The 27535-nt window shown below is 47.4% G+C and overlaps 1 protein-coding gene across 2 annotated transcripts in view; it reads left to right on the top strand.

The window, feature by feature from the left end:
* The first annotated feature begins 1199 nt into the window (after positions 1–1199).
* Positions 1200–27535, top strand: part of AMHR2 (anti-Mullerian hormone receptor type 2) — a 34944-nt gene continuing 8608 nt past the window's right edge. The window contains exons 1-8 of one of the 2 annotated variants that reach the window (XM_082212593.1): positions 1200–1817; positions 8636–8722; positions 15700–15780; positions 17711–17850; positions 22018–22245; positions 22885–22999; positions 25221–25381; positions 26632–26779. In XM_082212593.1, the coding sequence (XP_082068719.1) occupies positions 1562–1817; positions 8636–8722; positions 15700–15780; positions 17711–17850; positions 22018–22245; positions 22885–22999; positions 25221–25381; positions 26632–26779 (1216 nt within the window). In that variant the 5' untranslated portion in view covers positions 1200–1561. Of the gene's footprint in view, positions 1818–8635; positions 8786–15699; positions 15781–17710; positions 17851–22017; positions 22246–22884; positions 23000–25220; positions 25382–26631; positions 26780–27535 lie in introns of both variants that reach the window. The other variant, XM_082212592.1, reaches the window with a different exon arrangement.

The following is a 27535-nucleotide window of genomic DNA, read 5'->3' as shown; positions in this document are numbered from 1 at the left end:
ATCTATGCCATCCAAATGGAAGCTTTTATCATTTCATCTGCTCAATATTTAGTGAAGACACCAGTATGCTCTTCTGAACAAAACAGCAGCCTGCAGCCAGCCCAGGGGTGGTGACATAGAGGGCAAGACACTTTGCATGAGATGTAAGCTTCCATCTACTGGGCCCCATGTGAGTCCCCCACCCCACTGCCCCCCGGGTGCCTTAGCCCACAAAAGTTTAGACCACTCATTCATTGGGTTGCATTTACAAGTGGGTTGTGTTGTGATCGTATGGAGCTGTGATTTGCTGAGTCGGACTGTTGATTCAACCCCTTACAAGCTCAATATGATCTGCTCCAACAGATAGCAGTTCTCATAAGTTCTCAAGATCTTTTCCTGATTCACTGCCTGAGATCCTTGAACTCCAGATGCTGAGGATTGAACTTTGGATGCAAAACATGCGCTCTGTCCTAGCGCTGTCATACCATCGCAAATGAAAAGTAAACCCTCTCCTGAACATCTGGAAGGAAGGCCTCAAGGATGCTGATATGTCCACCCCCCCCAAAGGAAATCCTTTTTTAAAAAAATCATTTTTATTTGATTTTACAAATAGAATTTTATAACAATCCAAATGCATATCCATATACAGAGATTACTCCGAATCTTGGGACTCCCCCCCCCCAATCCCCTTCATGGGTCCTATTTTCAACATTTACAAATGCATTTTATTCCATAGTCTATATTTTATATCAATCCATATTGTACATAATTTTGTTACATTACAAGTGAGATTAAAATCCTGTTAATGTTTTCATCTGCTTGCAGTGGTCTCTTTAAATAAAATATAATTCCCCCCCATTCTTTTTTAAAGTTTTTGACCTCTTGGAAATTCAATGGGATGTAAGTACACAATTCTGTCAATTAACCACTTTTGTCCACCTACCCACACTATACATATATTAATGCCTATAGCCCTTTCCTTGGAGTGGGGGAGGAGGGTGTTGATGTGATCTCATTTCTGTGTTTTTTTAACAAAGCACAAAAATGACCCCAACAATATCTTAACATGCAGTGCTGAGTGCTTTTGCACATATTCAATTTGATGTTGAACATACCCATTTGAGTGGACCTTGAATGAATATTGCCGAGAATCTTGTTCCACCCACTGAAAACCTCCTTGTCTCTCCCCCTCCCATAACAATATTCTTTAAATCTGAAACTCTGTCCTTGAGCTGCCTAGGGGGGCACCCCAGGCTAGGGTATCTAAGATCTCCCTCCTTGAATTTGCAGGGAGTTGTTTTGCTGTCTCGTGGGAGGTGTTTTCGTATGGTGGCATTGGAAGCTGTTATACCCAATCTGCTTAGGCATGAAGGCAGACCCACTGGAAATCTGTCTTGTCCCTCCTTGCCTAGATGTGCTGCCTCCCTCGCCTGCTTCAGTGCTTGCGGTCACTCGCTGACAGCAACCAGCCCCATCCCACACGCTGAAGCCAGCCAAGTCCTTCCCACCTGGGCCCGGAGGAGGAACTCCTAGGCGGGCAAGCTAGGTCTGCATATCCAGTTCAGGTGCTCTTGGAGCGTAGATGGGGCCCTGCAGGCTGCTTTGGAGACTGACTGCCTGGCTAATACTACTGAGATGCCAAGCGATGAGCACCAGTGCCCTGAGTAAAAACCGCAGCTGCGTCTCCTATGGATCTAATGCCCTGATGGAAGGTATGGAGCATCTCAAGGGCTTAATTTCGGAGGACGGCCACAACAGAACCATCCAGTGCCCTCACAACCAGTGCTGCTTTGGTATCTGGAACCTGACCCAAGGACATCTCCAAGCCAAGTTGCAAGGTGAGGACCAAAGGCGGACAGAGGAGCTGCTACAATTCTTCCTTAGGGGGCTGGGTGCTAAAGGGGGCAGGTTTGGATGCGGTGGTTTGGCAGGAAGATGGAAAGGCCAAAGCTCACGTGATTTCGGATCCAAAGGGAGGTGGGATTTTAGAGCACATAGACAAGGACTGTGCTGCATGGTGTGGGAATGAGATGATGGGGACTCTACAAGCTTAGAACAAAGGGGTTTTCTTTATGCCATGTCCGATTATGGGTCCATTTGGTTCAGTATTGTCTATACTGCCTGGCAGAAGCTCTCCATGATTTCAGACACGGTTCTCTCCCAGTCTTACCTGGAAACTGAACCCAGGACCTTCTGCAAGAAAAGCATATGCTCTTATCATTGAGCTACAGTCTTGCCCAGCGATGCATGCATTTCATCTCTAGATCCATAAGCCTGCAAGAGAGAGATCAAAGGGTCATCAAGTATACCTGAGTGTCCCTAATGCAGGATCTATTCCCTGCCATCCCTTAAAAACTACTATGCTAGACTGAATGTTCAAGCAGAAATATATTGACACTGGGGCGGAAATGAAGCCTGGGAAATTAGCACCATGAGAAAGGGAGAAACTGAGCAGCAGCCGCTACTCGCTGCTGTTGATTTCTGCCAAATTAATTTCTGCTTGGGGCGGGGGTAAACTACAATTTCCAGGTGTCTTGGGTCGGGGAATGCACTTCAAATGTATGGTGTGTTTGCAGCCTGCTTCTGTGTGTACGTAGTAGATTCTACTGGCTGATTTGCAAGCACATTCATTATCCGATGTCTCATCGCTGGATGATTTGCGGCTGAATGAGTGAATTGCTTCCACCACCACCCGGTCGAAGTGCTCTGCTTGATAATAAGTGAGAAGATATGAAATCATAGAACTGTAGAGTTGGAAGGGATCCCATGGGTCATCTAGTCCAACCCCCTGCAAAGAAGTAATCTCAGCGAAAGCATCCAGTGTAGGAATGAGTACTGTCACATAACGGCTTGTCGGTGCAACTGATCACAGCTGAGGGGCTAAGGCAGAGCCTTCAGATTAACTAAAAATGTGAAAAGGCTTTTTCAATTTGTATACATGCTTGCCTGGACTCACCCACCCTGATATATGGCAGGTTACAAGCATGCCAAATATTTCCTGCGTATTCAGTTTTACTTTGTGTGGTGATTTTGGTACCAAGGCTTCCACAAACAGGGACGTGGGTGGCGCTGTGGGTTAAACCACAGAGCCTAGGGTTTGCCAATCAGAAGGTCGGCGGTTCGAATCCCCGCGATGGGGTGAGCTCCTGTTGCTCAGTACTGCTCCTGCCAACTTAGCAGTTCGAAAGCACAGTGCAAGCAGATAAATAGGGACCGCTCTGGCGGGAAGGTAAATGGCGTTTCCGTGCGCTGCTCTGGTTCGCCAGAAGTGGCTTAGTCATGCTGGCCACATGACCCGGAAGCTGTATGCCAGCTCCCTCGGCCAATAAAGCGAGATGAGCGCCGCGACCCCAGAGTCGGCCATGACTGGACCTAATGGTCAGGGGTCCCTTTACCTTTTACCTTACAAGCATGCCAAATATTTCCTGCGTATTCAGTTTTACGTTGTGTGGTGATTTTGGTATCTAGGCTTCCCCAAACAAACTGCGCATGAACCACGTTATGCTCAGAAAGAGTTGCACTTCACCACACGTTTAATGCACATTCAACACACATTTAAAGCATGTGGCTTCCCTCAAAACATCCTGTGAACCATAGTTTGTTAAGGGTGCTGGGGAGGGTGAGGGAAAACTACAGTTCCCACGAATATTTGTGGTGAGGCACGGGCTTTGAATGGCGCCTTAAAAGTGTGGTGTGGATCTGCCCAATGATCACTTGGAGCCCTCATTTATTTATTTATTGCATTTTCCATCCCATTATTTTCCAAGAACATCATTTTTCTCCAGCTACCCTGTTTTATCCTCACAACAACCCTGTTATGGGCTAATAGACAGTGACTGGCTGGCGGTTACCCACTGAACTTCAGGGCTGAGTGAGAATTTGAAGTTGTGTTCTCTTCTGCTGTAGTTCAGCACTTTAACCACTATGCCACACTTCCTTCCTCAGAATATGAGAGAAGAAGAAAAAAAAACTAGTGGAGAACAGATAGCTGGGCGGGGGGGGGGGGTGTTTGGCTTAGAAATCGCTCCCAGCCAACATATATCAGACCCCAGCTTATGAAATGTATCGCTGCAAGCCTTTAGTCCCTCACTGTAGCTGTTTGAAAAGATAAAAACAAAGTTTTAAAAGACGAAGAGAAAGCTCCCGGGCAGCGTTCTCACACACGCTGACCCTTCTTCCCTCCCTCCCAAAGAGGGCGGAGGAGCTGGCGGTTGCTATGGGGAGAGACGAGGAAGATGAGGTCAGGGTGCACCTTGCGCGAGCGTGTACCAAAAAAAGCAGCAACTCCCACCTTTCCTCCTGCCGGTTCGGCCGGGAGAGGAACCTTTTCGTTGCCACACGTGCAACTACCTGTGGCTCAGAGTGAGAGCTCACCAGTCGCGGACTCCCCCGCTGGAAGCCTGGCATTCCCTTCCTCACCACAGAATCCTACCCACTTTCACTCCTCAGCTAGTTAGGCTGTGATGTTCTCTATCTCAACTTTGCAAAAAAAAAAACCCACAACCCCAGGCTTCCCTATTAAGGAGAGCATGTGACTCGCAGCAGTCCCCAGATGTTGTTGGACTACAACTCCCATCATCCCTGAGCTCTGGCCTTGCTAGCTAGGGATGATGGGAGTTGTAGTCCAACAACATCTGGGGACGCACAGGCTGAGAGCCGCTGCAAGGAAAAGTGGGCCATCTCCCTACAGCTGATGGCAGGTGAGGGAGAGCAGGCCTGAAGGAAAACCTTGCGTCAGGGCTGGGTAACTGAGGGCCACATTTCTTGCTAAGCAGCCTTCTAAGGGCCACATGCTAGTAGTGAGTGGGGCCGGAGGCAATCGGTGGGCAAAGCACTAGGTGCGAATTACAGTGGTACCTCGGTTTACCAATTAATCCATTCTGGAAGTCCGTTCTTAAACTGAGGTGCACTTTCCCTAATAAGGCCTCCTGCCGCCGGTGCCCTTACACTGTTCGGATTCTGTTCTTAGACTGAGGTAAAGTTCTCAAACCGGAACACTATTTCCACTTGCAGAGTTTGGAAACCAAATTATTCTTAAACTGGACTGCTCTTAAACCGAGGTACCACTCTATATCTTTTTTTCAGTAGACTACTGTAGGGGTACTTCGGGTTACAGACGCTTCAGGTTACAGACGCTTCAGGTTACAGACTCCGCTAACCCAGAAATAGTACCTTGGGTTAAGAACATTGCTTCAGGATGAGAACAGAAATCATGCGGCGGCAGCTGTAGACCCCATTAGCAGAAGTGGTACTTCAGGTTAAGAACAGTTTCAGGTTAAGAACGGACCTCCAGAACGAATTAAGTTCTTAACCTGAGGTACCACTGTACTACTCTCGGTCTCTCTTCTCTTCCTCCATCCAGAGAAGCAAAAAGCACTATCAGAGTTCAAGGGCACATTCCAGCCAAGCAAAAATATACAGAATGCAAAATAGGGCCAGTGAGGAACACGGGTGTAGCCAGGATTTTTGTTCTTTTTAGGGGGCACCAAAGTTGCTTAGCTTTTTTTAGTTTTGTTATTTGTTAGCATCCATTGGGGGCAGGCAGTAGTGAAAGTATTATTACTATTGCTATAATTGATTGATTGATTGATTGATTGATTGATTTGATTGATTTAATTTGTTTTTTTAAAAAGATATTTATTAAAGTTTCCAATTTTTTACAAACAAAAAGAAAAAACAAACATAACAATACTAAAAAACACATAAATTTCACAACTTATTTTCTTGTGACTTATTTCCCCGACCTCCTCATACCTCATACATTCTTGCATACCCAGTTTGAATTATTTATACAGCAAATCCTTATCTCGACATCTTAAATTATTGTAGCTTTAAATTCTTACTTACAAAAAGAAAGTCATTTTATCATAGTTACAGCTTGAAACCACTTAAATTCAATCCAGCATCATTCAACATTCCTTAATTTTACAATATTTTTGTAGATAGGCCTTAAATTTTTTCCAATCTTCTTCTGCCGACTCTTCTCCCTGGTCACGGATTCTGCCAGTCAGATTGATTGATTTAATTTGTATACCATCCTATACCCACAGATCTAGGGCAGTTCACAAGATAAAATCACAGGATTAAAACACAAAATGCATAATAGGAACAAGAACCACCCAATTATCCCCCCCCCTCCTCCCCAACACATTTTAAAAGTACAGGCAGATTTTGCAGGCTGTGAGCCAGCAGCATCCAGGCCCAGAAAGAGGGGGGGCCATATAGGCCACTTTGCCTGGGCCTCCGATTCCAAAGGGGGCCTCGGACAGCATATTCAAGGCGAAGTTGCTTGATTTTTCCTGCGTGATTCAAGAATTTGCAGAAAAGAAAGCTAGGAAAGCATTTTTAAATGTAAATACTTAAAATAATCATTTTCTCTATGTATTTTTAAAAAGCACTATTGTATAGTTATATTTTCCACTCTGTCTTTATATGCAGATATGGTTCAAGCCTTGAAATAAAATTACTGTATTTTTCGCTCTATAAAATATTGTATTTTTCGCTCTATAAAATACAATAAAAATATTGTATTTTTCGCTCTACTGTATTTTTCGCTCTATAAAATATTCTGAATCCCAGAAGCCAGAACAGCAAGAGGGATCGCTGAGCAGCAAAAGCAGTGATCCCTCTTGCTGTTCTGGCTTCTGGGATAGCTGCGCAGCCTGCATTCGCTCCCTAAGACACACACACATTTCCCCTTACTTTTTAGGAGGGAAAAAGTGAGTCTTGTAGAGCAAAAAATACGGTATTTGTCAGCATAACTTTTGTGAAAATTATTTATATACAGTGGTACCTCGGGTTAAGTACTTAATTTGTTCCGGAGGTCCGTTCTTAAGCTGAAACTGTTCTTAACCTGAAGCACCACTTTAGCTAATAGGGCCTCCTGCTGCCGCCACGGCACCGGAGCACGATTTCTGTTCTTATCGCGAAGCAAAGTTCCTAACCTGAAGCACTATTTCTGGCTTAGTGGAGTGTGTAACCTGAAGCGTATGTAACCCGAGGTACAGTGGTGCCCCGCAAGACGAATGCCTCGCAAGACGGAAAACTCGCTAGACGAAAGAGTTTTCCGTTTTGGAGGTGCTTCGCAAAACGAATTTCCTATGGGCTTGCTTCACAAGACGACAATGTCTTGCGAGTTCCTGCTGGTTTTTTCCCCTTCCCTCCCCCTTTTTCTAAGCCGCTAAGCCGCTTATCAGCTGATCCGATCAGCAGATAAGCCGCTAAAAGCCGCTAATAGCGCTAATCCGCTAATCCGTCAATGGGCTTGCTTCGCAAGACGAAAAAACCGCTAGACGAAGAGAATAACAGAACAGATTCTTTTCGTCTTGCGAGGCACCACTGTACCATTGTACTTACTTATTTATAAGTCTTCAGTTATCCCCAGGGTAAAAAGTGGGGGGGGGGGCGGCGGCTTTTTTTACCTGGCCCGGGCCCTCTGCCTGCTCTGCAAGGCCCTGGCAGCAACCAAAGGAGGTGGAGTAGTAGCTCAGGGGAGACCGATATTGAGCACAACTTTGCACCCAGCTCTTTGGCCCTGGGCTGTTGGTTTCCATAGAATGCTGCTATGGGTTCTTTCAAGTCCGGGGCTTCTCTTGTGATTCTTAGTGTGGGCTGGGCACTAATTCAGGGCAAACCAGTGTGGATGCTTGGAGATGAGAGACGCATGCCCACAATGCAATGTCCAAATGCAGGGTGAGAATCAAGATATGGGCCAATGGTTAATAATAATAATAATAATAATAATAATAATAATAATAATAATAATTTATTTATACCCCGCCCATCTGGCTGAGTTTCCCCAGTTGCTCTGGGCAGCTCCGAATCAAGCGTTAAAAACAGTACAGCATTAAATATTAAAAACTTCCCTAAACAGGGCTGTCTTCAGATGTCTTTTAAAGAGAAGATAGCTGCTTATTTCCTTCACATCTGAAGGGAGGGTGTTCTACAGGGTGGGCGCCACTACCGAGAAGGCCCTCTGTCTGGTTCCCTGTAACCTCACTTCTCACAATGAGGGAACCGCCAGAAGGCCCTCGGTGCTGGATCTCAGTGTGCGGGCTGAACGATGGGGATGGAGATGCTCCTTCAGGTATACAGGACCAAGACGCAAAAATTCAATTTATTTGAATTCTAGTCCCTACAAAATATGTGGGTGGAGGACTCCAGGTCCCACAAGGACTTAGTGAGGGTTGGGTGGAGGAAATGGGAGGAACGGTGGAAATCAGATCCTGAATTCAAATCCCAGCACAGTTATGGGCTTCCTGGGATAGCCTTGAAGAAACTGTTCTCTCTTGGTCCCTCTCCTATTTTCTACGGTGTTAATTTCATAGTGGCATATATATTTTTAAGACACTGAAGGACCTGCAGGCCGAATTTGAAGCCCCTTTTCCTGCTCATTGTTCTCTGTATTTGTATGCTGCTGCTTCTAATGTTGTTTTTCCCCCCTTTCCATGTTTATCTGTTAAATTTATAGCTGTCTGGGGCACTTGCAATTCCGTGAAAAGCAGAAAAACAAAATACGGTAACATTTAAACTATGCAAACAAAGCAGATAAAACTGGCACACAAGTCTGCTTGGAATCTAGCTCTCAAGGTTATGGAGATGCGATGTTCCCCTGATTATCTGAACTCCCTCTTCTCCCTATCTTCTGCCCATCCAGGTTGCTGGATCAGTGAAAAAGATGCCTGCGATTCTGCAGCCTGTGAGTCCCGATCTTCTGAGGATGCCAAAACGGTTACTTTGTCCTGTAGGTGCAGATCTGATTTGTGTAATGCTAACATCAGCCATGTCGGGCCTCGAAAGAGGAAGGGTAAGGAGGTTTATGGGGTCCGGGGCTGGTGGGGAGTTACAGGATAGAACAGGAACCTCCAAACTCGGCCCTCCAGCTGTTTTGGGACTACAACTCCCATCATCCCTAGCTAACAGGACCATTGGTCAGGGATGATGGGAATTGTAGTCCCAAAACAACTGGAGGGCAGAGTTTGGGGATGCCTGGGATAGAAAGTCGAGAGGAGGAGGAGGAGGCAGGGCATGGATTGCAACTGAGCAGCAAATGTAAGGACCATTAAAGTGAGAGAAATTCGAGCACAAAAGAAGCTTTTTAGGGGGAAGGTTGCTGAGCTTTTTTGGGGGGGAAATTCAGACATTTTGCCAGTTTTCCCAGTTCTCTCCCCTGCCCCCAAATACTGCTTCTATCATTTAAATTTCGGACATATGTCAACCCTAGAATAGAAACTAACAGCACAATCCTAACCACATGCATTAAAGCACATTGTGTACCCTACAAAAAAATCTGGGCAACATACTTTGTTAAGGATGCTTGGCATTGTAGCTACAGTTCCTGGGATTCTTTTGGAGAAGTTAGGATTGTAACCATAGGGGTGTAACTCTAATACAGTGGTGAAGTAAGGGACCCCTGACCATTAGATCCAGTCGTGACCGACTCTGGGGTTGTGGCTCTCATCTCGCTTTATTGGCCGAGGGAGCCTGTGTACAGCTTCCGGGTCATGTGGCCAGCATGACTAAGCCACTTCTGGCGAACCAGAGCAGCGCATGGAAAGGCCATTTACCTTCCCGCTAGAGCGGTACCTATTTATCTACTTGCACTTTGACGTGCTTTCGAACTGCTAGGTTGGCAGGAGCAGGGACCGAGCAGCGGGAGCTCACCCTGTCGCGGGGATTCGAACCGCCGACCTTCTGATCGGCAAGTCCTAGGCTCTGTGGTTTAACCTACAGCGCCACCTGCGTCCCTAATACAGTGGTACCTTGGGTTAAGAACTTAATTCGTTCTGGAGGCCCGTTCTTAACCTGAAACTGTTCTTAACCTGAAGCACCACTTTAGCTAATGGGGCCTCCTGCTGCCACCGCACGATTTCTGTTCTCATCCTGAAGCAAAGTTCTTAACCTGAGGTACTATTTCTGGGTTAGCGGAGTCTGTAACCTGAAGCGTATGTAACCCGAGGTACCACTGTATTCCCTTCCCATGTCTTTTCTTCCTCCTTCACACTTCTCTTTTCTTTTCTCTGCTGTTTGCTGTCCAGGCTTTCTCCAAACCCCTGTGAGAAAAGTTGTGTCTCCCCTCCCACATCCCACCCACAGGTGCACTCCTGCATATCAGGGGTGGGGGTGACCCGCTCACTCAGCAAAGACCTTGAGAGTCTCGCAGGGAGGGAGCACAGCACATTTCTGAGTCAGACAGATAAGTACAATTTGGAGAAGGAGGAGCTGCTTGCTCCGATGGGAACCATCAGATTGCAGGACTAGGGCTCCCTTCCAAAACATCTCCTCCAAGAAATGTCCTGAACCCAAATGGGGGTTCACATGGAATTTGGGAGGGCAGAACTGGCTCCAATTCTCTGGTTTTCTAGTGCTGGAAGCACAGGGGTGTCTATGGGTAAGCACAACAGGAGCACACATTCGAAGCCTGAGTCCTAGAACCTAGAGTCATGGTTGTGTCGGCCCAGCCATGAGGCAAGGTGAAGTGTATCCTGCCTCAGGCAGCAGGATACAAGGGGGCTACGTATTCCGATGTAGAACTTTATTCTCCCTTTGTTCCTAATGTAGATCTTCACTCGCCCCTTCTTCCCTGTCAGGGAGGTAGGTGGCATTTTGCGGTCTGCCTCAGGCAGTGGCGTAGCGTGGGTTGTCAGCACCCGGGGCAAGGCAAGTAATTTGCGCCCCCTAACCCGTGGATTTGCGCCCCCTAACCCGTAGATTTGCGCCCCCTAACCCTAACCCCCAGATGTTGCACCCGGTGCGGCCGGCCCCCCCTGCACCCCCCACGCTACGCCACTGGCCTCAGGTGTCAGAATGACTTGGGCCGGCCCTGCATTTCACCCATTAAATTTTTGAGATGTATACAGAGCTACAGTTCTCAAGAGTAGTTTAACTATCAACCCCTCTTCCCAGGGAACCTGGGAACTGTAGTTCTGTGCGGGAAATAGAGGTCTCCTGACAACTTTCAGCACCCTTCAGCTACATTCCCAGGATTCCTTGGGGGAAGCTATGACTTCACAAAGTGATATGGTTCGGCTTTAAATGTATAGTTCACATGGGGTCTTATATTCTATGTACTCCTTCAGATTTGATGTGTACACAACAACAACAGTGCTTAACACCTGCATGGGATCAAGGCATAGAATGCTAGGCTTGGCCATGGCTCCCAGGCAAGCATGTGCACAGTGTGAAAGCACATCTTTTCACTGTCGGTCCTACTCTGGTATTTGAGACAGTTGTGCATCCCTGGAGTCAAAGGCATCTCTCCCAGCCTGCCTTCAGCCAACCTGCCCAAGATGGATCCCAGTCTTTCTTCCTCCTCCTCCTTTCCAGAACATCCTGCTAAAAACTCTATTTTCCTGTCACTTCAAACACACATCCCATCGCCTTGGCAACATCTGTCTCCCCAGGCCAAAGGATTCCTAATGGATGGCCCATCAATTTCTTTTGTCATGTTCACAGATTTCCTCTTTACCAGGCCAGCCGGGCAGGTTTGCATAAGCCAACCCAGATATTCCTTCTCTGTCACAGCTCCGCAGCTTGTACTTTCATCCGTATCCCAATTAATCAAAATCCTAACAGGGTTTTCTAGGGTTTAGGGGGGGTCCCCCCTCAAATCTATAACAATATTCATTAAATATGTTGATATAAACAACAACACATTATTACAGCCACTCCTTGAGATGTTGTGGCCCTTGCTTTTTAATTCTGAAAGGGTCCCTACCTCAGGAGTTCTTCTGAACCTGAATTTGACCTTGAACCCTTGTAACACAGGGATTTTCAAAGCTGGTTCCTTTGTTCATAAAACATCTATTCAACCTCAATGTAACAATCACAGAACAACTAATTGTTTGCCTCACACGATGTTCTCTTGGTGGGCAGCTGTTCAAAGCAGGGGGATGGAGAGAGTGAAGGGAAAAATAAGGTTTATTTAGAGGCCTTAGAGTTGCCAGTTGACTAGTATAATAGAATCATAGAGTTGGGACCCCAAGAGTCATCTAGACCAACCCTCTGCAATGCAGGAATCTCAGCTAAAACATTCATGACAGATGCCCATCCAACCTCTTCTTAGAAACCTACAAGGAAGGCGAGTCCACCACCTTCGGAGGGAGACCATTCCACTATCGAACAACAGTTACTGCCAGGAAGTTCTTCCTGATGTTCAGTCAGAATCTTTTTTCTCATAACTTGAAGCCATTGCTTTGTATACTATCCCCCAGGGCAGGAGAAAAAATGTCCTGGCTTGTTCTTGTGCCATTTTAACAACATGTAGACTTGCAGTTTGTGAAAATGGAGAACACTGCCTCCTTCAGGCTGAAACAAATCCACCACTTTTATGGACTTAACTGAACCAAATCTAGTACAGTGGTACCTCTGGTTGCAAACGGGATCCGTTCCAGAGCCCCGTTCGCGACATGAGCAGAATGCAACCCACGTCTGCGGGTCGTGATTTGCTGCTTCTGCACATGCGCGTGACATCATTTTGAGCGTCTGCGCATGTGCAAGTGGCGAAAGCCGAAAGTAACCCTTTCCGGTACTTCCAGGTCGCCGCAGGACGCAACCTGAAAAGATTTAACCTGAAGCAAACTTAACAAGAGGTATGACTGCATAATGTACACAAATGAGCAGAAAGCTTTAAACAGGGAATCTGAGTATTTATTTATTTGTTATAATTCTATCCTGCCCTTCCAAGGAACTTGGAGAAGTGTGCATTGTTATGGCCTAATATATTATCCTCGCAACCACCCTGTGAGGAGGGTTCCGCCAGGAGTAGGCAGATTTCAAGCTTGACGTATCTACATTGTTTTTATGTTTTTGTTTTACTAAAACTCTTAAATCCACTAACCAGTCACAGAAGCAAAACGATGGAACAGGGGAGCTCTGCATGCTTAGAATTAAGGGTGTCTCACAACACATGCTTAGCCCAAGAATTTGTTTTTGCAACCAGACATGACCTCCCAGCCCTTTCACACACAAACCACTCCTGCTTCCCCCTCTCCACTTCCCATTTTTTCTGCCTTTCAGCCACCTAATTCTGGGGGGGAAACAATCTTTTTGTTGTTGAGTGCAGAAACAGTTACTACAGTGGTACCTCGGGTTACATACACTTCAGGTTACAGACTCTGCTAACCCAGAAATAGTGCTTCAGGTTAAGAACTTTGCTTCAGGATGAGAACAGAAATCGTGCTCCGGCGGCACGACAGCAGCGGGAGGACCCATTAGCTAAAGTGGTGCTTCAGGTTAAGAACAGTTTCAGGTTCTCTGGAACGAATTAAGTACTTAACCCGAGGTACCACTGTACTACGAACAGTGCTTTTTTCTGGGAGTACGCACAGTGGCGTAGCGTGGGGGGTGCAAGGGGGGCCGGCCACACCGGGTGCAACATCGGGGGGGGGCGCTCACTGCCTCCGGAGTCGCTGAAGAGCCTCGGGCGCAGGCTGTAGCAGAGCCCCATGTCTCGCGGAACCGATGAGCTGTGCGCGCGTCCGGGCTGAAGGCGTCTAGCAGGCAGCGGCTCTCAGCGCTCGTCGCTGTCCCCGCGCGTCAGGGCCGCGGAGGACACGCCAAACAGCCCCGCCTCCACCGCTGCTGCTGCAGCTGCTGGGCCATGTTGCATTTTCCTCGCCTCTCTGCCCCCCTCCTCCTCCGGGCAAGCGGCGTCGTTTGGGCCGCAGCGCCAGCGGCAACTCGCCTCAGATCGGCAGGTTAGGGGGGGCGCAAATTACTTGCCTTGCCCCGGGTTAGGGGGCGCAAATTACTTGCCTTGCCCCGGGTGCTGACAACTCACGCTACGCCGCTGGGTACGCATACCCCTAAACATTTTGTGAATCTTTGTACTTTTGTCCATTTACTGTACAGTGGTACTGAAGGAGTTAAGTACTTAATTCATTCCGGAGGTCCATTCTTAAACTGAAACTGTTCTTAACCTGAAGCACCACTTTAGCCAATAGGGCCTCCTGCTGCCGCTGCGCCGCCGGAGCACGATTACTGTTCTCATCCTGAAGCAAAGTTCTTAACCTGAAGCACTATTTCTGGGTTAGCAGAGTTTGTAACCTGAAGCGTATGTAACCTGAAGTGTATGTAACCTGAGGTACCACTGTATTTATGTCCCCCAATTTGAACTATAAAGTGGTGATTTTCTTGAGTCAAAATGAGAGTACCCCTAAACATTTTTTTTAATAGAAAAAAAGCACTGACTACGAATCACCCTGAAATATGTCAGCAGCAGACTGACATTTTGCTCACCCCTGGCTTAGGCTGAGATACAGCATTTGACCCAAACCATCCTCTGAGTGTCAGGGCTGAGAGAGGAACGGAACCCGGCTCTCTGTCTTGGCAGTATAGCTTTGCTGAAAGCAATCTGTTTTGCAAACATCCCTAGAGACAAAAGAATGAGAAAAGAAAACAGGCATGTTCCCTCAGAGAAACTAGACTACACAGGACACTCTTTCCCCCTCAGGAGTGCTACACTAGGCCTTGGCCAGATAAAGAAAGGAAACAAGCTAAGCACTGCTTTGCGAAACTGAAGATAGCTTTGCAGCGAGTGCAACGCAGGCTGCATTTTATTTTATACAGTGTATGTCATGGGCAGGCAAACTAAGGCCCGGGGGTCGGATCCAGCCCAATCGCCTTCTAAATCCGGCCCCCAGACTGTCTGGGAATCAGTGTGCTTTTACATGAGTAGAATGTGTCCTTTTATTTAAAATGCATCTCTGCGTTATTTGTGGGGCATAGGAATTCGTTCATTTTTTCCTTTCCAAAATACAGTGGTACCTCAGGTTAAGTACTTAATTCGTTCCGGAGGTCCGTACTTAACCTGAAACCGTTCTTAACCTGAAGCACCACTTTAACTAATGGGGCCTCCTGCTGCCGCTGCGCCGCCAGAGCACGATTTCTGTTCTCATCCTGAAGCAAAGTTCTTAACCTGAAGCACTATTTATGGGTTAGCGGAGTCTGTAACCTGACGCGTATGTAACCTGAGGTACCACTGTATAGTCCGGCCCCTCACAAGGTCTGAGGGACAGTGGACCGGCCCCCTGCTGAAAAAGTTTGCTGATCCCTGGTGTATGTTCTACTCTTTTCAGAACAGCCCCTGCCCTCAAGAAGCTTTACAATCGATTGCAGCCTTTGCTAGCAGGTCCCTTCCAGCTATCTGGGACCATGCGCAACTCCCACCAGCCCCAGACAGAATGTGTAAGGGCCTTGCACTGTTGCTTCTTTTGCACAAGTTTGCACAAAGTTCTGTGTTGCAGCGACTGCCTTTCCTGGTTTTCCCCGCTGCCCCGCGCCAGAGCACTGCAGAGCACAGCAAGGCCTTTAAACATGGGAAGGCAACGGGGAGGATGCAGGAATGTTGGCTGTCGAGATGAGAAGGGGGCTGCCTATGGAGTGGGAGATGTTCTCCCCCCCTGCCCAATTTTAATTTTAATTAAAACATCAGAGGAAAGTGCTGCGGAGATGGAGGGAAGCTGATGCCAGGGCTGGGCAGAGAGGTCTTGGAGAAGGACATGCCAGAGGCCTGCGAGCACCTGGAGGGAGGGAGGGAGGAGTGGCTGGTGGGATTGAAGCCCAAGGCTTGGAGCCAAGAGGCTTGGGAGTGCACACCCTGGGAAAGGGGTTTGCAAGATATTGTTCTCCTTCCTCCTCCTCCGAAATGTGGAACGCGCTGAACCGATTCTCCCACCGCAGTGGAGATGTTTGTGATACCTTCCCCTCTTATCTCTGCAGCTGCGTCACTGCCCAGTGGGAACATCTGGATCATTACCTCCTGCATTCTTCTGCTCTTCCTGGGCTGTCTGGCATTTCTAGGTATTGTGACTTTGGGGGTGGGCGTGGGGGCAAGGCATTTGCTTTTTATTTTTTTATTCAAAGTTATAACAAAACATATTATCCAAAAACATATCCTTATTTCCCCCCCATTTTTCCTCCCTCCCCTCCACAGAACCCCCCACCCCGACTTCCCTCAGTTCCAGTCTTTGGTTTCTCCAATAATGCTATTTTCTGCATGTTACTAAGTTGTATAGATCCTCAAACTGTTTAGCTGATTATTATCAGTAAAAGAATTGTGAATGTTTATTCAAAACCTGCCAAGGAGTCTAGTTCGCTTTGTTGCATCTTCAGATACTTTGTGAAAGGTTCCCATTCATCCTTAAAGTCACAGTTATCCTTGTCCCGTAGCTTATATGTCAATTTTGCCAGTTCTGCATAGTCCGTCAATTTTTCTTGCCATGATTCTTTAGTTGGGGTTTCTTCAGTCTTCCATCCTTGTGCTACCAGAACTCTTGCGGCCGTTGTCGCATACATGAAGATGTTTTTCAACTTTTTTGGCAGGTCTTTCCCTACGATCCCCAACAAAAATGCCTCGGGGGTTTTTAACAAATGTTAAATGGAACATTTTCTTCAATTCATTGTATATCATTTGCAGTAAGGGTTGTTACACAGCAACATTCAGTTAGAGGCGAGGGAAGAAGGGAGCACATCTGCAGGCTGCTCAGAGAACGGCGACAGCAGAATCTCTGCTTGCCTTACATAGAAAACCCAAACACACAGAATGGGCGCCAGGAGTCAGCATTGCTGGGCACCAGCTGATGCCCAAAACTTAGCAGGGGCTCTGATGAAGACCCCCCCCCCAAAACCCACTGGCCTTGCACTTCTTCCTGCCAGCTCTCTCCAAGCATGTAAACAGTGACTTCTGTTTTGCTGTCTCCTGGGTAGCGATGCAGATTGGGCTAGTGATATGGACTGGATAAGAGCCCATATAGAGTCCTTACATAGGTTCCCTATTGGTAGGAGAGAATAACAGAGGCCAACCAGAGAATATTGAGAAGCAAAGCAGCTAGTAAGCTTGATCTTTATTGATCTGTTGCAACAGGGTGCTCCCCTCACACGCAGGAGGGAGGAGGAACCCAGAAAAATGGTGTGCAAGGCCTTATAAAGACGTTTGAAATTGCCACCCTGTAGATCAGGACCACCCCCAGAAACATCACACATACGTCACAGAAGGGGTGTAACCTAAGACCACCCCTCAGATACATCGCACCTACATCACAAAAAAGGCGGCCTTAAAACAGAAATTTGAATGTTGTTTTTCTCCTGTCGTTGTTTATCTCCTGTCTGGCAGGTTACTTGATTGGATTGCCTGGGTATCCTGGCCAGTCTTTTGTAATGATAACTACTTAGTTCCTGGGCCAGGTCACAGGCTCACACCCTATTCATATCTTAAATGTGCCCTTAAGACAGGATTTGTGAGGAAAGAGACAATGGGGAGGTTTCCCACTTTGACCTTGCAGAGAAAACATTTGCTCAGTTTAGGAATCAAAATGGTTCCAGGTCGGTCTTCCTGTGCTGATCTACGTACGTGCTTGGTTGGTACACACTTATGAACATTTAAACATATATCTAAGAGCAGGGACCAAACAACGGGAGCTCACTCCGTCGCGGGGTTTTGAACTGCCGACCTTCTGATTGGCAAGTCCTAGGCTCTGTGGTTTAACCCACAGCGCCACCCGCGTCCCGAAACCACTACATACCTCACTGAAATTTCAAGTTTGGGTGAGGAAAGGCTGAGCAGGATTTCTAGTGGCCCGGGATCATGGCTCTTCATTGCCTTTGGCCTTCCCCATGACCAGCAATACAAATTAGGCAAACATAAGAACACCTGCGTAATTTGTGCAGGACTTTGATAATTTTGGGACGTGTGTCTTGCTGCAGGAGCAAATATATTTTTCTTTCCTTGTAGTTCTAAGGCAGTGGAAAGTCCTTGCTTTGCTGCTGAGCCCAGAAGAAAGCGGTGAGCTCACCAAGGTCACTACAAGCTCGGAGCCAAAAACCGAGAGGAAACTTCCCACACAGGAGCTTCCAGATCTCCAGTTCCTTCAGGTATCAGTTGTGGGGGACCATGGGCCCATTGAGAGTCGCCCTAGTTTGCTTGCTTTATCCGTGGGAAACGCCAACCTGGTTTCGGGGGCAGCATTTGGGCACCTGACGCGAAACACAAAATGGCGTTCCTCCCCACAGGGGAAGAAGGGATGAGGGAAGATCTACGTCAGTAACAATAAATATACCGTATTTTTCGCTCTATAACACGCACCAGACCATAACACGCACGTAGTTTTTAGAGGAGGAAAACAAGAAAAAAAATATTCTAAACGATATAGTGGATATATGATTTTTGTGGTTCATGCTGTGGCCACAGACATGTGATCTGACAGTGAGTTTGGAGTAGCCCAATGCAAAAATCCTGAGGATCCATGTGGATCCATGCTTTTTAACCACGGAGGAGGGAAGGAAGGGGAACCATGGATCCTCTGCTCACGACTGCAGCAGATCCCCCTCCTCCAGCCGCAGGCATTCGCTCCATAACACGCACAGACATTTCCCCTTACTTTCTAGGAGGAAAAAAGTGAGTGTTATGGTGCAAAAAATACGGTAAACACGAGGAGCAGGGTGGGAGCAGACCAATAGCATCTCCTCTTTTCCAAAAGGAGGGAGCACTACTGAGGAGACGGCAGATCCAGCCTCCAAGGAGTGCATTGCAGCTGTTGCTGGCACCATGGCAGCGCAGACAGTGCATTTCTTGGAGGCTGGATCTGCTGCTCATGTGGATCTTGCCGCCTGAGGCAGTTGCCTCACTTTCCTTCATAGGTAGGCAGGCCCTGGTTCTCTTTTGCATCTGACCTTGCTGCATCTCTCACACGCACCTGTGTCGTTTTTGCCTTCTCCTTACAATCCTAACTGCTTCAAGTGACGTTAAAGTAGGGTTGCCGTTTTTCAAAAACTGAAAATCCGGACAATCTCTATACCCTTACCACAGCGAAAAGACCGATATAACAATAATAATAATAATAATAATAATAATAATAATAATAATAATAATAATAAATAAAAAATAATGTAATTATTTATTATTTATACCCCGCCCATCTGGCTGAGTTTCCCCAGCCACTCTGGGCGGCTTCCAATCAAGTGTTAAAAACAATACAGCATTAAATATTAAAAACTTCCCTAAACAGGGCTGCCTTCAGATGTCTTTTAAAGATAGGATAGCTGCTTATTTCCTTCACATCTGAAGGGAGGGCATTCCATAGGGCAGGCGCCACTATCGAGAAGGCCCTCTGTCTGGTTCACTGTAACCTCGCAATGAGGGAACCGCCAGAAGGCCCTCGGCGCTGGATCTCATACCAATGAATTGGAAAAATAAAAACGTGGTTCCCTTCTATGATTGGATTGAAGGCTTATACAAACTTGCAACATACGAACCACTTGCATATAAATGCAGGCTTGCCATGGGCAAATTCAGTGACATTTGGAATCCATTCTTACAAATACTGTAATAGGTTAAGATCAGGTGAAGTACAATAACAACCTTGTAAAATATATAGTTTTGGGTTCCCTCCTCCCCCGTTTGTTTTTCCTTCTGTTTCTCTTTTGTTTTTTCTCTCTTTTATTTACGTCTCACCATGTTTAGTGCACATATAATTATGTACTTTTTGTACTTTCAATAAAGATATTGAAAGGAAGGAAGGAAGGAAGGAAGGAAGGAAGGAAGGAAGGAAGGAAGGAAGGAAGGAAGGGAAAGATCTCCATTATTATTTATTTATTTTTGAAGCTTTATAACTATTTTTTTCAGAAATCCACACTTCCAGTATGGGCTGCCATACACCCGGGTGTCCCCAGACACATTGGTGGCTTTTCAGAAATTCCACCTGGACACCATTATTGATGGACGGATCCTGGCTATGTCTGGGAGATTCTGGACATATGGCAGCCTTAGTTAAAGGGCTCTTTCTTAATTGCTTTGTAGTGTAATACAAATGTAAACCTGACATGGGCCAGAGGATTGTCCATTTGCATTACTCATAATGGCACTCCTTGACTTCCTGTTTGACATTCAACTATCTAATGTTGACGCATCAATGGCATAAGAGTAGCTCCATACACCCCCACCGCTGCTGTTGTATTTCTTTGTCATGATTGCAAAAGAGAAGGCTTGCCTTGTGACGGCAGTGTTGTCCCAACAGACACCCGGAAGGAAAGAAAGCACCTTTTGATGACTAGTGTGCTATTTGTGTCGTGTCTGAGAGTTGTTCATCTGGTATAGAAAGCAGAAGAAAGCTATTTATAAACCAATTATATAGTCCAGCCACTGTGAACAGTCGTGCTGCAAACTAATTGGAGCAAAATCCAGTTTAAGGCTCATCTGTGTAGAGGTATTCTGTGAACGGCTAAACTCAGAATTCTGAATACCAGCAAAAAACTACAGTTCCCAGAATTATTCTCTAGGAAGTGGGGGAGAGGGGTTGCCTTTGCTGTTAAGCTTGTATTTATGCCTTGAGGGTCGCTGCCCTTCTGTCTTTCCCCACTCTAACCACAAAGACTAGAAGCTTGCACGGTTTGTGAGATGACGATCACATGGGGTAGAAAGCAAGGTATGCTCAGTTTCCAAATGTCTTCCAGATTAACAGCTTTTTGAACTTAAATTGTGCATTTCAAGAATAATGGGATCTGCTATACAGGGCAAAGCAGAGACATCACCTTGTCGACAAAGGTCCGTATAGTTAAAGCTATGGTTTTCCCAGTAGTGATGTATGGAAGTGAGAGCTGGACCATAAAGAAGGCTGATCGCCAAAGAATTGATGCTTTTGAATTATGGTGCTGGAGGAGACTCTTGAGAATCCCACGGACTGCAAGAAGATCAAACCTCTCCATTCTGAAGGAAATCAGCACTGAGTGCTCACTGGAAGGACAGATCGTGAAGCTGAGGCTCCAATACTTTGGCCACCTCATGAGAAGAGAAGACTCCCTGGAAAAGACCCTGATGCTGGGAAAGATGGAGGGCACAAGGAGAAGGGGACGACAGAGGGCGAGATGGTTGGACAGTGTTCTCGAAGCTACCAGCATGAGTTTGACCAAACTGCGGGAGGCAGTGGAAGACAGGAGTGCCTGGCGTGCTCTGGTCCATGGGGTCACGAAGAGTCGGACACGACTAAACGACTAAACAACAACATACAGGGCTGTGCTTAGAGTTAGGAAGTGGGTGCTAAAATTTGCCGAAGACTTCCCCAAACTGGTCCTCTCCAGATGTTTTGCATTGTATTATTATTATTATTATTATTATTATTAAATTACATTTTTATACTGCCCTTTATCCAAGGATCCCAGGGTGGTTTACAATATAAAAACAGAAAAATAAATAGCACAGTAACAAACTAAAACAATAACACACACACACGAGTTTAAAATTAATTACGGTAATTAGGCAAAGGCCTGGGAGAAGAGGAATATTTTTGCCTGCCACCTAAAAATATCTAAGGTACCGAGTGAACCTCCCTGGGGAGAGCATTCCACAACCAGGGAGCCACCACAGAAAAGGCCAATCCTCTTGTTGCTGTCCTATGGACCTCTCATGGAGGAGGCACACAAAGAAGGACCTCCGGTGATGATCGCAAGGTCCAGGTCGGTTCTTACTACAGTGGTGCCCCGCAAGACGAACGCCTCGCGAGACGGAAAACTCGCAAAACGAAAAGTTTTTCCGTTTTCGAGTTGCTTCGCAAGACAATTTTCCCTATGGGCTTGCTTCGCAAAACGAAGCTTGCCCCGCAAGCTCCGGGGACAGCAGGAAGCGCAGCGCGTCTTCCCCGCTGTCCCCGGACCTCTTTTGAAGCAAGGGGTGGCGGGGAGAAGATCGCTTCTCCCCGTTGCCAGCCCCGCAAGCTCCGGGGACAGAGGGGAAGGCGCAGCGCCTTCCCCTCTCTCCCTGGACCCCTTTTGAACCAAGGGGCGGCAACGGGGAGAAGCGGCACTTCCCCTCTGTCCCCAGACGGTCTCCATAGGAACGCATTGATTGATTTTCAATGCATTCCTATGGGAAACCGTGCTTCGCAAGACGAAAAACTCGCAAGAAGAAAAAACTTGCGGAACGAATTAATTTCGTCTTGCAAGGCACCACTGTATTGCTCATGCCAGATGGGGGTGGTGGGAATTGTACTCCAAAGCATCTGAAGGGTTAGGGAAGGCTCTTTCACCCCAATTATTTTTGCCCCACAGGTTCTTCATGAGGGGCAGTTCTCCAAGCTGTGGCAAGGAACATTCCGCCAGCAGTCTGTGGCCATCAAAGCCTTCCCTGCGTTGTGCTACCGGCAATTTGCATCCGAGTGGGCTGTGCACAGCCTCCCGCTGATGAGCCATGACAACGTTGTGCAGCTTGTGGCTGCCGGGTGTGGAGGACCACACAAGGAACAGGGGGGCCTCCTGGTGCTGACGCTGTACCCTCTGGTGAGTGCCAGGAACTAGCGATGTGATTCAGGTTGTGCCCAAGCAATGGTGCACACAAGTGGCAATTTATACACGTGTGTCTGGAGCAAATAGTTGCCTGCATATAATAATGCACAAACATTATTTGCCTGATTACAAGCACAGCACGCTGCATTTTATGTGCTTACCTTCTTGTTCTATAAGTTGGAACGACTCTGGGGTTGTGGCGCTCATCTCGCTTTATTGGCCAAGGGAGCCAGCGTACAGCTTCCAGGTCATGTGGCCAGCATGACTAAGCCGCTTCTGGCGAACTAGAGCAGCGCATGGAAACGCCGTTTACCTTCCCGCCGGAGCGGTACCTATTTATCTACTTGCACTTGACCTGCTTTCAAACTGCTAGGTTGGCAGGAGCAGGGACCGAGCAACGGGAGCTCACCCCGTCACGGGGATCCAAACCACCGACCTTCCGATCGGCAAGCCCTAGGCTCTGTGGTTTAGACCACAGCACCACCCATGTCCCTCTAAAGGAGTACAGTAGTCTCCAGCTAAGGCCTTATTCTCACAGTCAGCAGTCTTCTCAATTCTGCAATTCTCACACACTTGCAGTTGTCAGACTGCTCTAGTTTATGTGCATTGAGTTGCATGGTGCTTTCTTCACAGGGGTCCCTACGGCATTTCCTCATGCAACATGTTTGTTCCTGGGACGTCAGTCTCAAGCTAGGGTCCTCCCTTGCCAAGGGCCTTGCTTTCTTACACAAGGAGCTGTGGAAGGAAGGTAAGAGGCAGTGGGCCCAGAGGTGCTCATCATCATCATCATCATCATCATCATGTGTTTTATTGTTCCTTATAATAATAATATAATAATAATTTATTATTTATACCCCGCCCATCTGGCTGGGTTTCCCCAGCCACTCTGGGCGGCTTCCAAAAGAATATTAAAATACTGTGATACATCAAACATTAAAAGCTTCCCTAAACAGGGCTGCCTTCAGATGTCTTCTAAAAGTCTGGTAGTTGTTGTTCTCTTTGACATCTGGTGGGAGGGTGTTCCACAGGGCGGGTGCCACCACTGAGAAGGCCCTCTGCCTGGTTCCCTGTAACTTGGCTTCTCGCAGTGAGGGAACCGCCAGAAGGCCCTCGGTGCTGGACCTCAGTGTCCGGGTAGAACGATGGAGGTGGAGACGCTCCTTCAGGTATACTGGACCGAGGCCGTTTAGGGCTTTAAAGGTCAGCACCAACACTTTGAATTGTGCTCGGAAACGTACTGGGAGGCAATGTAGGTCTTTCAAGACCGGTGTTATGTGGTCTCGGCAGCCTCTCCCAGTCACCAGTCTGGCTGCTGCATTCTGGACTAGTTGTAGTTTCCGGGTCACCTTCAAAGGTAGCCCCACGTAGAGCGCATTGCAGTAGTCCAAGCGGGAGATAACCAGAGCATGCACCACTCTGGCGAGGCAGTCCGCGGGCAGATAGGGTCTCAGCCTACGTACCAGATGGAGCTGGTACACAGCTGCCCTGGACATCCTTAGATGTCTGGGAAGGGGTGGTACCTCTGGTAGGGAACATGTTGTGCTCCTTCTGGGTAGTTTGTTCTCATTGCTCTAATCTGTGGCTCCAAGAAGCTGCGACAGCAGCCACCCCGTGGAAACAGCTGTGACTAGCTGCCTAAACCAGGTGAGGGCAGCTGATGCTTCTTAAATGGTAAGTTAGGGACTTCCCCTGCATGCAAAGACAGTTTCCAGTGGAAGGAGCTGGCGAAACCAATAGTGGGCCCAATGTAGAAGAAGGCGCTTTCTGCACGAGCTGTAGAGGAAAATGAGAGTCGCGTTGTAAGAAAAACAGCTCCTTTTCCCTTATGGGGTATTCTGGAGCCGGTATAGAGTTCTTAAGTGGGTTCCCTATTGGTAGGAGAAAATAACAGAGGCCAGACAGAATATACAGTGGTACCTCGGGTTACAGACGCTTCAGGTTACAGATGTTTCAGGTTACAGACTCTGCTAACCCAGAAATAGTACCTCGGGTTAAGAACTTTGCTTCAGCATGAGAACAGAAATCGTGCAGCAGCAAGAGGCCCCATTAGCTAAAGTGGTACCTCAGGTTAAGAACAGTTTCAGGTTAAGAATGGACCTCCAAAACGAATTAAGTTCTTAACCTGAGGTACCACTGTACTGAGAAGCAAAGCAGCTAGTAAGCCTGATCTTTATTAAAGGAACTGTTGCAACAGGGTCTCCACTCACCACGCGCAGGAGGGAGGAGAACCCTGAACAATGGTGCGCAAGCCCTTATATAGACTTTTGAAATTGCCCACCCTGTAGCCCAGGACCACCACCCCTAAATATCATACATACATCACAGAAGGAGGCTGTCTACAGCAGAAATACAGCACAGTAGGCGGTCTACAGCAGAAATACAGCACAGGAGGCGGTCTACAGCAGAAATCCTGCTTGCCAAGATACCTGATAATGGTCACTGATTGATTGGCCATTCTTTTGTGATGGTTAATATTTTAGTTCCTGAATCCAGGTCACAGGCTCACCCTATTCATACGCAAATACGCCCTTAAAACAGGCTTTGCAAGCAAAAAAACAATGGGAAGGCTTTCCCCATTTCCCTCCCTTACTGCAGAGGAATATTTGAGGTCATTGGGAGAGTCAAAATGGCTTCAGGATTGCTCTGCCATACTATTTCAGAAACATGGTTCATATATTTAGATATGTGTGCATTTATGAATATTCTATGTTTGAGACCTTAAGATTCTTATAACAGTCGAATGGGATTCGTCAACCTGGGAAAGTAGCCTGTCTAGGAGAAAGAAAATTCCCCTCCCCTGCTACCTGAGATCTGCTTGGGGGTCAAACCTTTTCCCATGCAGCCCCTGTGCTGTTTCTTCCTCTATCTGCTTTCTCCCCGCTGCTCATTGTCTTGATAAGTTCATGGTGGGTGAAGCCTGAGCTTTGGGTCAGCCATGCCACTGCTAATGCTCTTCCTCTTGGTACCAGGCCTGTATAAACCTGGGGTGGCACACCGAGACCTGAGCAGCCAGAATGTGCTGGTGCGGGAGGACAGGACCTGCGTCATCACGGATTTCGGCCTCGCCATGACTCTGCCTGGGCGCCACGAGGCGTGGAGAGAGGGCCCCACAGAAGGCATTGTCCGCAAGGTACCTGCATTGCTAAGGGGTTGAACGGAACGAGAAGCAGTTTGAAGAGGGGTAGCTTCAAGGCCTGGCAATATTGGGGCACAAGAAGATAGTGGGGGTGGCAATTGCAGGGCTGCTCAACCATTAGACAGAGGGAGCTGCTTCATACGGGAGATGTTGCAGGGACAAAGCAGCAGCAAAGCAATAGAGGACACAGCTATGTGCCACGTGACATAAATATTGATTCTATAAGCTGCCTTGGAACTGGGCTGCGTAGGGCAAGGGAGTCCTCAGTGCTTTGCAAAACTTACTGCCTGCTGCTCTGGCTAAGGAAATTGCTCAAAATATGCAAAGTCTGCTTCCTTTATTCAGTTCACAGAATGTATTTCCTTCTCACATTTACACCCCACCTTTCCTCCAAGCCACTCAGGGTTGCCCCAGTTTTGCTCCTGTTGTATTTTAATTGCTGCAACCTGCCCTGGGACTTTAAGGTGAAGGGCAGGTAATAAATTGTAGCGATAACAGCAACAACAACAGCCCTGTGAGGTAGTTTAGGCTGAGAGAGCAGAACAGGCCCATCATCACCATGGGATTCTTTTCAGCAGGGGTTTGAAGTCAAGTCTCTCTCCAGCTGGAAGACAGAACTCTAAAACATGATGCCTTTATCATCTTAGTTGCCTTCCTCTGCCCATGTTCCAGCTTGTCAGCATCCTTCTTAAACTGTGGTGCCCAGAATTGGACACAGTATTTCTAGTGTGGTCTGACTAAGGCAGAATAGAGCGGTACTATTACTTCCCTTGATCTGGGCACAATCCTTCTGTTGATGCAGCCTAGAATAGCATTAGCCTTTTTTGCTGCTGCATCACACTGTTGACTCATGTTCAGCTTTGTGGTCCACCAAACCCCCTAGATGCTTTTCACATGTACTGCTAGCAAGCCAGGTATCCCCCACCCTATATTTGTGCATCTGGTTCTTCCTGCCCATGTGCAGAACCTTACATTTGTCCCTATTGAAATTCATTTTGTTAGCTTGCGCCCAGTTCTCCCATCTGTTAAGGTCATTTTGAATTCTAATTCTGTCTTCTGCAGCATTAACTACCCCTCCCAGTTAGGTGTCACCTGCAAATTTGATGAGCATCCCCTCAATTCCTTCCATTTAGCTTTGGCCCAGGGAGTACCAGGGCAGGATGTGCCAACTCTGAGCATAGCCATTTCCTATCCAAAGCTTGCATCAAGCAGCTGGTGTCATAATTCACCCACATTCTCCCTAGGCAGGGGCTCCACGCTACATGGCTCCTGAAATTCTGGACGAGAGCTTGAACCTGCAAGACTTGGGCTCGGCACTGAGGCAGGCTGACGTCTACTCCATGGCCCTGGTGCTGTGGGAAAGCCTGATGAGATGCTCTGCACTCTTCCCAGGTGAGCAAACGAGAGAGAGGATGAGAGAGGCAGCCTAGCACTGCTCATCCACAGCCCCAAAGGTCATCACCCCATTACAGGACACGGGTGGCGCTGTGGTCGAAACCACTGAGCCTCTTGGGCTTGCCAACCAGAAGGTCGGCGGTTCGAATTTGCATGTCAGGGTGAGCTCCCGTTGCTCTGTCCCAGTGCCTGCTAACCTAGCAGTTCGAAAGCACACCAGTGCAAGTAGATAAATAGCTACCACTGCAGTGGGAAGGTAAACGGCATTTCCGTGTGCTCTGGTTTCCGTCACGGTGTCCCGTTGCACCAGAAGCGGTTTAGTCATGCTGGCCACATGACCTGGAAAGCTGTCTGGGGACAAACACTGGCTCCCTCAGCCTGAAAGCCTTGCAACCCCATAGTCACCTTTGACTGGACTTAACTGTCCAGGGGTCCTTTACCTTTTTTCATCACCCCATGCATCTTTTTATCAACATTATTTCTATTTCTGGGCGCTTCCAGGCTGTCTCTATTTTGGGGTGGGATTCGGTCACATACCGCAAATTCGGGTTGTGCAGTTAGAGTTGGGGAGGAGGGTATGTCACAACAGAGCCACCAAAACACTAGACATTTTACAATAAGAAGGATAACACATCGTCTAACCTCACTGCAAATAAATCCAATAGCTGACTGTTGTCTAATCTCCCTGCAAACAAGTCTGGGTGAAGGCCCAATGAACAGGTCATCTGGAAGCAGACTCTGTCGTTCCACAAA

The sequence above is a fragment of the Podarcis vaucheri genome (assembly GCF_965113315.1).
Source record: "Podarcis vaucheri genome assembly, chromosome: 2".
NCBI classification, from domain to species: domain Eukaryota; kingdom Metazoa; phylum Chordata; class Lepidosauria; order Squamata; family Lacertidae; genus Podarcis; species Podarcis vaucheri.
This window is presented reverse-complemented; position numbering and strand designations above follow the sequence as displayed.